Source organism: Vanessa tameamea, chromosome 12 (genome assembly GCF_037043105.1).
Source record: "Vanessa tameamea isolate UH-Manoa-2023 chromosome 12, ilVanTame1 primary haplotype, whole genome shotgun sequence".
In the NCBI taxonomy this organism is placed as follows: Eukaryota; Metazoa; Arthropoda; class Insecta; order Lepidoptera; family Nymphalidae; genus Vanessa; species Vanessa tameamea.
The window spans coordinates 11477519-11486229 of NC_087320.1; the positions used below are offsets into that span (position 1 = coordinate 11477519).

General features: G+C 31.6%; 1 protein-coding gene across 1 annotated transcript; it reads left to right on the top strand.

The window, feature by feature from the left end:
* The first annotated feature begins 1622 nt into the window (after nucleotides 1-1622).
* Nucleotides 1623-8094, top strand: LOC113398471 (ras-related protein Rab-18). The gene is made up of 5 exons (XM_026637223.2): nucleotides 1623-1960; nucleotides 3608-3775; nucleotides 4369-4510; nucleotides 4931-5053; nucleotides 5425-8094. The coding sequence occupies exons 1-5, from the start codon at nucleotides 1893-1895 to the stop codon at nucleotides 5542-5544; spliced, it is 621 nt and encodes a 206-aa protein (XP_026493008.1). The 5' UTR covers nucleotides 1623-1892; the 3' UTR covers nucleotides 5545-8094.
* The last annotated feature ends 617 nt before the right edge of the window (nucleotides 8095-8711 follow it).

An 8711-nucleotide genomic window follows, 5' to 3' on the forward strand; every position in this document is an offset into this window, starting at 1 on the left:
ACATTATGAATTAATGATTATATTAAATCATACAAAATTTATTGCAGTCTTATAGGTTTTAGTATCCAAAATGGATTCTTCAAAATTAGTTAATAGTTTATTTTTTATCATTTTGATAATAATAGTCTCGTATTTAAAGTCCGAATATTCAGTTGAGTTGCATATCAAGAACTATGTCGTCGGAACACTACTTTGCTCACGTTATTAGATATAATATATTATGATGGATGGAACCCTTAAATAGCTCGATTGCTAAAATCGAGTATAAAAATTTCGAAATAGGGCGCTGTAAAAGTGCAATTAATTAACTCACCATAGCTGATTTCCCAGCCAAAGTGATCCATGCTGTTACAACTAGAATTATTTCCACATTTATTGCAACTCTAGTACCTAGAATGATTTCTGTTGAGCTCAACGGCCAGATCATATAAAGGCTAAACAGGATTGGCTACAAAGTCTCAGGCTGCACCATTACTAACATCATCATAAATAATTTGTTTGGTTTAACTACCAACAAGCACTGGTAGTTCCAGTGAACTACATTGGTCTTGAACTTTTCGCCTGTGTTTTGCCTTTCGATGCAATATCGAATAGCCTGCACAAACATTGCTCTCCGTAAATAACCTGCTTCTGACACCAAATTTTAGCCAAAATTGTCATCTAACCTAACCTTTTTTTTTAGTTTTACGAGGAGGAAATGTATTTACGCATGCCGGGACGGATATGTGGGACTGCGCGCGGCCTAGTGCCCCGTTTTACCCTCTAAATCCTATTCGAGTTTCTACCTTCCAACCTTACCACCGCAGCACCGCCAGCGACAGCTACCATAAGGCGACTGAATACATTGAATTCGCGCCTTCCTCCTTTGCCTCTGTCCCGTGATGTGACGGACTCCCCCGTGTCGGCTACTCGTAACAAGCACCCCCCCGCACTTTCTGCCAACGAGGCCGCTCACACTCTGCTCACCAGAAACGTACCAGGAGTGACTCCGTGGCATACCTTAGTCTTAGCCGTGGCTGACAAACAGGCTCAAGTCGGCCCCGTAGCTCAGGTTGCATCACGAAGAGGTGACTGACATGTACCCCATATAACCTAACCTGAAATAGAACAAGTCTTATATATCTCCGGACTTCTTCTTCGGAATCAACAAATCATTGGCGCAGACCTTACCACTGGGCATATAGGGATATAGTCTTATATAACACTAGGCAAGTCTTATGCTGGAAAATTATAACTGATTCAATTCATTCATTTCATTTTCGACTTTTTTGGTCAAACCTGGAGTGGTCATTTCCTGGCTAGAAAAAATAGATTATAAAAAATGTTATTAATATCGGGCCCGAGACGTCTGGCGAATATTTTTGCTATGCCGAGTAGTTTCAGATTTCGCAATCAACACTCATTTGTAAATTTCAACATATAGGTATTAAGATTTATATTTATTACAATAAATGTCAAAAAATATATTGAAAAATCAATGATTTGTAGGTATATAGTTATGTATGTAGGTATATAGTAAATAGGTAAAAACATTTAAGAATTGATATATTAAATAGAGTAGTTAAAATAATCTAACCTATCTACAACGCACGGTTATCGTAATAACAAAACGCAAGCACGTCACTGAATTATTCTAATACGCAAAACGTCAAACTCAAACGTCAGTTTATGTGAATATTGTTTTTTTTTCGTGTTATTAATTCCAAAAGTTATTAAAATTACTATATATTAACCATAACCTTACATAAGATTAACGTATTTTTATTACCAGTGCTTATTTACCTTATTTAGATCATAATATTTTGAGCCACTTCCGTCATTGCACAACAAAGAAACGATATCTACATTTCAATTCCTGAAAATCTGTTAGTTTTTTTTACTTTTTAAGCAGCATGACTATGGATTACGTTACTGCCCTCAAAATTCTTGTAATTGGAGAAAGTGGTGTTGGAAAATCTAGGTAAGTTTTTGAGTTCTTGTTCAGATTTACATGACTCATGAAAGATGTAATTAGCATCCCTAATGAATATTTTTTATGTTATAGTTTGACAATGATTTTATTTATTGAGCCTTAATATAAAGATATGAAATAGTAATTTGCTTCAATCATATTTCAGACATATAGTTCTTATAACAGAAATATTGTTTTTAGGTTGGTTTTGAAAATATATTTACAAACTGAACCATCCATTATTATCAAATATCAGTCTTTGGTGAATTGCTATTTTGATCATTATATATTATATTCTAGCTTGATCAGATAAATAAATTTATTGCTGTTAATAATAGATAAATTACAAACAAATGACCTCTTTGGACTGGACATACCATATATTTAATGTTGCATTCATTGTCAGTATATTGACATCATATGATAAAAAAAAAGTAAGTCACTGATGTAGGTTGAAAAAATCTGATATAATTTTCTGGAAATAAATTTTTGTTACTATTTTGTTTTACTTTACTTTAACCTTAATATTAGATATGATCACTGAGAAAATATCATTATTCACTTTGTTTTTCAATTGTTTTTAACTAGGTGGCCTTAATAACTTGGCTTGCTATGTTCCTAGCTTAGTTAACAATTGTGCTACTAAGTGACGCATAAATAATAATACCAGTATTCATAATTATTCTAGTTACAAAAATGTTATTTATACCGAGGATGGGTTAGAATGTTTTGGGTAATAAATTAATTTACAATTAGATAATAGAATTGATGTATTCTTATCAATACGAATACTATAATAATCTTTAAAATATAGTTAACTCAATATAATTTAAATTAATTTATTGTAGTTTCACAAACAAACCTTTACGTAATTTTCAAGGTTAATGAGGCCTCTGTATTTTTAGCAAAAAAAATTGATTATTGTAATTAATATTGAATCAAACAAGTTTTGGATCGAAACTATGATAGATTTACAGATTTGAAATTTAGAATAAATATTTAAATGGAAGGCATAGTAAAAGTCTTTACTTTTTAGTAGTTAGAGGTGCAGCATAAAATTTTGTTAAATATTTTATATATTGTTGATTGGAAGACAATCACATTTTATAACTTTATTCAATTGATTTATTTAAAGAATCAGTCTTTTTAGCAGTTATGAATTTATTTTGGATTATCCATGGGTTTTGGATAGTCTCAATTATGGATACATTACATATAAATTGAAAAAGAAAACATTACACGATATCAATTTGACTTAATTTGTAAAAAAAAAAAGATAGCCTTAAAATACAATAAACTATTCTCTTTTAGTATAATACTTTGCATTAACAAAATTTGAGATCTGGGGTAAAAAAAATAATTTGGGGTATTTTACTATCTAACTAATATATGGAGCTTTATTGATATAATATATACTTAAAGTATAGATATATACTTTATGTAGTAAATTATTGTGCTAAGACAACCACAAACAGCGGCTAATACATAATATGGTATTATATGAAAAGGATATATGGATAACAGAATTCATATAATATAGATACCGTACAAGATTATTAAATCATATAAATTGTTATTTGCATCAATTTCACTTTGATCTGCATTTTTTATATAAAAATATTGGTAGGAAAGCTTTGATTTTTATTTTTATTTTAGTATAATTCTGGCATTTACTACTGGTGACTACAATGCCTCATTCCCAGCGACTATAGGAGTTGATTACAAATGTAAGGTGATGGATGTCAATGGTTTGAAGGTCAAACTTGGTATTTGGGACACGGCTGGGCAGGAACGTTATAGAACATTAACAAACAGCTTTTACAGGTAATTAGAAATTTTAAATCAATAATTAATTTTATGAATTATTTATATTGAGGATTTATATATGTAAGTGTATACAAATCAAAGTTAAGATAGCTTCAGTACTACAACAACAAGGGACATAACATCTTAGTTCCCAAGGTTGGTGGCACAATGACGATGTAAGGAATGGTTAATATTTCTTACAGCGTCATTGTCTCAAAAAATACACAAGGCATGTGCCCACGGGTGCGCGAAAAATTTGTTCTGTCAATGTTTTAGTAATGTCACAGGTGTTCTTAGTAATGTTAAAATAAAAAGCAGTTTAAATATACAATATATAATTACATTGTTTACCCCTATTTTCGTGTGGCCATATGACCCTATGGCCCTGGATTGGGCTAAGATGATCCAGCCGTGGAAGTCATGTCAATATGGGTTATTATTTTAATAGTGACAGATAAAGCTATGCTTATAGTTTAAAAAAAAAATTAAAACATTTTATTTTAATATATTACATTGGTTTTTCTTTTAAATCTTAACAACTTTTATTAGTACTTCTTTGAGTTGGTACTGGTAGGTTAAAATTGGGATTTAATGGAAGAATATTGTTCTAGAGACGCACATGGAGCTATTTTAGTATATGATGTATCAGAACCAAAAACACTGCAAAAGTTGAATGAATGGGTCGAAGAGTTGCAAGTGTATTCCACGAAGAAAAATATCGTTTGTTTAGTTGTTGGCAATAAAATTGACAAGGTATGTTATTATTTTTTTTTTAGTCATTCAAATATTCTCAGATTTTTCGTCCAAATCTTTGGTGTATCTTTCTATTATTTCAATGGTGTTGAGTGAGTACAATTTTTGTCCCTCTCTTTTATTATTGTGTCGCACTTGTTTTAATTGTGAAATTGATCTTAGTAGGATACTGGTATCCTAGGTTGGTCTATATGGTATTCGGTCAGCCATGTTATTAATTGTAGTAGTCCAGAATCTCCTTGGTTTTTGCCCTTTTCTTCAGTTTCTCCGCCACCGATAGTTATTTTATAAATGAGTAGTAGTAGAGTTAAGATCTTTTAAGATCTTAAGCGTTTGAAATATTAAGTCTTACAGTTCGTGAAAGGAACGGCTATTAGCAGCCTTTTCTAAGTTTCGTTAACATGCAATGACTGTTTGTAGCCACGCGCAGTATCCAGAGAAGCTGGTCAGGCGTTCGCGCAAAAACATAGAATGCTCTTTATAGAGAGCAGTGCGAAAACTCAAGAGGGAATCAATTTGGCCTTTGAGGAGTTAGTACAAAAGGTAAGATACAAAATGTCATTCTAATATTATACATACTCAATGTATATTTGAAACGCTTCCACGTCTTAACTTGTGAACCAATTATCGTGAAATTTTGCATACGTATTGTCTGAGACATATGAACAGATATACGATCATAGGTTATCTAACATTTAACCCCACCACTTTAAAACGCGGTCAGAGACTATTCGTCGTTATGTATTAGTAACCCAATTAGTCAGAAAATATTATTATAGTTATTTAGTTCTAATATAAATCTTTAAGCACACTTGTGTGCTTGCGTACTGATATACGTAGTATGTATATGTTACGTGATAGTGGTTATGTATGTGTGCCTATGATAAAGCAATGATTCAATCAACTTATTGTAGATCATAGAAACGCCGGGCCTCTGGGAGTCCACCGGCTCATCTTCTAATATCCGCATATCAAATGATGAAAGAAGACAGCAAGAAGAATCTTCGTGTTATGACTATTCCTGTTCTATTTAGTATATAACGCTGTACATATTTCACAGGTTGGCTGTATGGAGGAATTTTATTTCTTATTTACAAATTAAGTACATGATAGAAATACGACGAATTTTCAAATAAAATGTGTTATAAAATAAAACATGACCAAATACCTCGTTTCCACATGATCCTTCTGGGTTCTTCTACTCCTCGGCACGAGGAATCGCATGTCCTTATACTTATATAATGTTTTATATCCAATAAGTACATTCAGATACAGATTAAAAAGTATACATTTTTACAAACAAAATTTTAAAAAAAACGACCCTAAAATTTACTACAGGTCTAAAGTCATTCGTGAATTTGCAACGTTGAAGCGATATTGGGTATTCATTATTAAAGTATTCAAGGCTAGGCATGCTGTTTTAGCAATGTTTTGTCTCCATGTCTTTCTTCATAACAGATACGATACAGGCCACATGTCACGTCAAAAGTCACCCTCTCGAATTTTCGACACGGAAAGAAACGTAACCCTTTTTAATATAGGACCAACCGATTTCGTTAAGTTTAACTGAAAATAATAGAAGGACAGTACCAAGATCTACAAGCCGGATATTAAACTTTTGTTTAAGTTAAATTTCTACATTTTCCTTCCAAGCCTGTCCATGATAATAAGACCTCCCAAACCCTTAGGAAAATCAAATAATAGTTCATTAATACTGGCACTGTCATAATCAGAATAAAATTGAGTGCAATAATCATTTGTAAAATAGTGACATAACTCTTATCTTCTCGAAATAAATGCAAATGTTAAGGTATAGCATTCGTTTCCTGCAAGGATCCACAAAGATCTTTGTGAATGGTAAATAATTGACGGAAAGGGCTCCAGGGTCGTATTTAGAGGTCTCTAGGCTCTGACGTAACAAAGAAGTGCGGTGAATTATTTTCTAAACAAATTGAACAATAATTTTCAATCGTGTGTTTGAATAATTTATTGAAGAAAAAATTTTATTCTCCTAAATCATTGTAAATAAAATCTATTTATGGTAAGATACAGCAATTGTACTTGCATTTTACTATATCTATATATACACTGCATACAATATAGTTAGCCGTCGGAATTGGGATGTTATTTATTTTAGAAATCTATTGTGGTGACCCATCTCTTATGAATGCCTCGGGGTTACACTCCCGGATGGGCAACCGGAAGGGATCCTCTAAATCGGTTCCATTCAGTGTTTTGATTTATAAAAGACATTAACATTTTTTTGTTATAAACAAATGCAAGGCAGTTGCAAACTTTAATAGTTATCATCATCATTACCCAGTTACAATCCACTGTAGGACATAGGCCTCTTCCAAAGTGCCCTAAAGCTCCCGGTTTTCCGCATTCCGTATCCAGTCGGGGCCAGCCACCTTTTTAAGGTCATATAGTAGGAACATGAAAATATAATTATCTCTGTGGTGGTCAAAAAGACATTTAAGTTCTCGTACTCCTATGGAGTAGAGGACCCATTATGGGCTTGTGGAAACGCCCACGAGATAATATCATCTATGATGTACATCCTTAAAACTAAACATTTAAATAAGTACATTTATAATATCGTTAATTTATTTTGAAGATTACAACAATAAAAAGCCAACCTTTATGTGCAATGTGATATTTTATAAAGTCTGCTTTTGTAAATATATATTTTTTTAAATTGTGCACAGATATACATAGTATGGACTCGGGTGTCTGTCAAAGAGGCGATTTATGAATTTTAGGCATTTGATACACCTAAGTTGACACTGATAAACTGTTTAAAAATTATAACTTTTATTTATTTATTACAACGGAATATTCATGTAAAATTATTCATTGAATTCTTCTAAATATTCACTTAAATTATTATCATAATCAGACATTTATCTATCACAAAATATCATTTAAAAATAAATATTTTACTAATAACTGGGAACGCTTAATTATGGTTCGTCTATCCAGTCTCGAATCGAGAAAATGATCCATCAAAAAGTCCTGAAATGGCAATTATTCTCGCCCAGTACCAAGCTAGATGGCCTAGCCTATATTGACGAGTCATCAGAATTCTGACAGTAGATAACGATCAGGGGTTTTCGATTCTAGACAGACGAAATTAGGTTCGATATCTTTGAACTTATGAGTTCATAAAGTCGATCCAAACTGCATTAGGACACAATTTATATAAGTCGCAACGAATTTTTATCTTATGCTTAAAAAGTTAAAGTTCAAAATCGTATCGTTTATTATTAATTACAGGTAGTCCATGCTAGATCTTTGAATTAAATTAAATTAGCTGTCACTCACAAAATTAGTCTGATAATTAAATATATAAAATAAGCCTTTTCTATGAGTAGAAAATATAAGTAAATTCTGGTAAATATTTTTTAGATGTGTATAAAAAATCTAAATCATCCCTAATAGAATGTTTTATTATTTAATAAGGCGCTAGTGAGCTATTATTGTTGTGTTAATCATTTTTATAATCTATAAATTTATTGTCTGTGGAATATTAATTGTGGGTTTTAATAGGACCAAAGTGCAAAATAAAGTGCTGATTAGTAAAATGTTTTTCATTTTAAGAAACCCGATGTATAAGTTTTTCCTTTTTATTATTAAATTTAATAATTTATAAATATTACCTACCATCAACATTTTTTTTGTTCAGATTTACTGTAAGAATATAATAATAAAAATGTATGAAATACTTATTCGAGCGTCAATTTCTGTTTAATCTGTATTAATTATTGTTATTGATAATTTTGTTTTATAATATATTTAAAATTAATATGAATATCGGTACACGTGAGAAGTGAAATATTCTTCGGTCAAATAAATAAAATCATTTATTTTTTATGATATTGGTAGATGGACGAGCATATGGGACACCTGATGGTAAGTAGTTACCACCGCTAATATACATTAGGGCTGTAAGAAATTATAACCATTTCATCATTCACCAGTGTGCCAATATCCTAAGCTAAGGAAGCTAAGATGTTATGTCCCTTGTGTCTATCCCAAAGGAAAATGGACCCATGAGTATTGCTATAATTATTACAATAATTAAATATCGCTAAGTTCATAACGTCGCAAAACCACGACACACGAAAATACCGGTTTCAGAACACCCATGAGAAGCCTAAATATCTTTAAAAGCAGGTATGTAGCCTCTTTATAGAATCTT

What these genes read in the sequence shown, in the direction of transcription:
- LOC113398471 (XM_026637223.2), top strand. Translation starts at nt 1,893, where the DNA reads ATGACTATGGATTACGTTACTGCCCTCAAAATTCTTGTAATTGGAGAA. An exon ending in AGTGGTGTTGGAAAATCTAG is followed by an intron (nt 1,961 to 3,607) that starts GTAAGTTTTTGA and finishes TTTTTATTTTAG; the next exon opens with TATAATTCTGGCATTTACTA. An exon ending in TTGAGGAGTTAGTACAAAAG is followed by an intron (nt 5,054 to 5,424) that starts GTAAGATACAAA and finishes AACTTATTGTAG; the next exon opens with ATCATAGAAACGCCGGGCCT.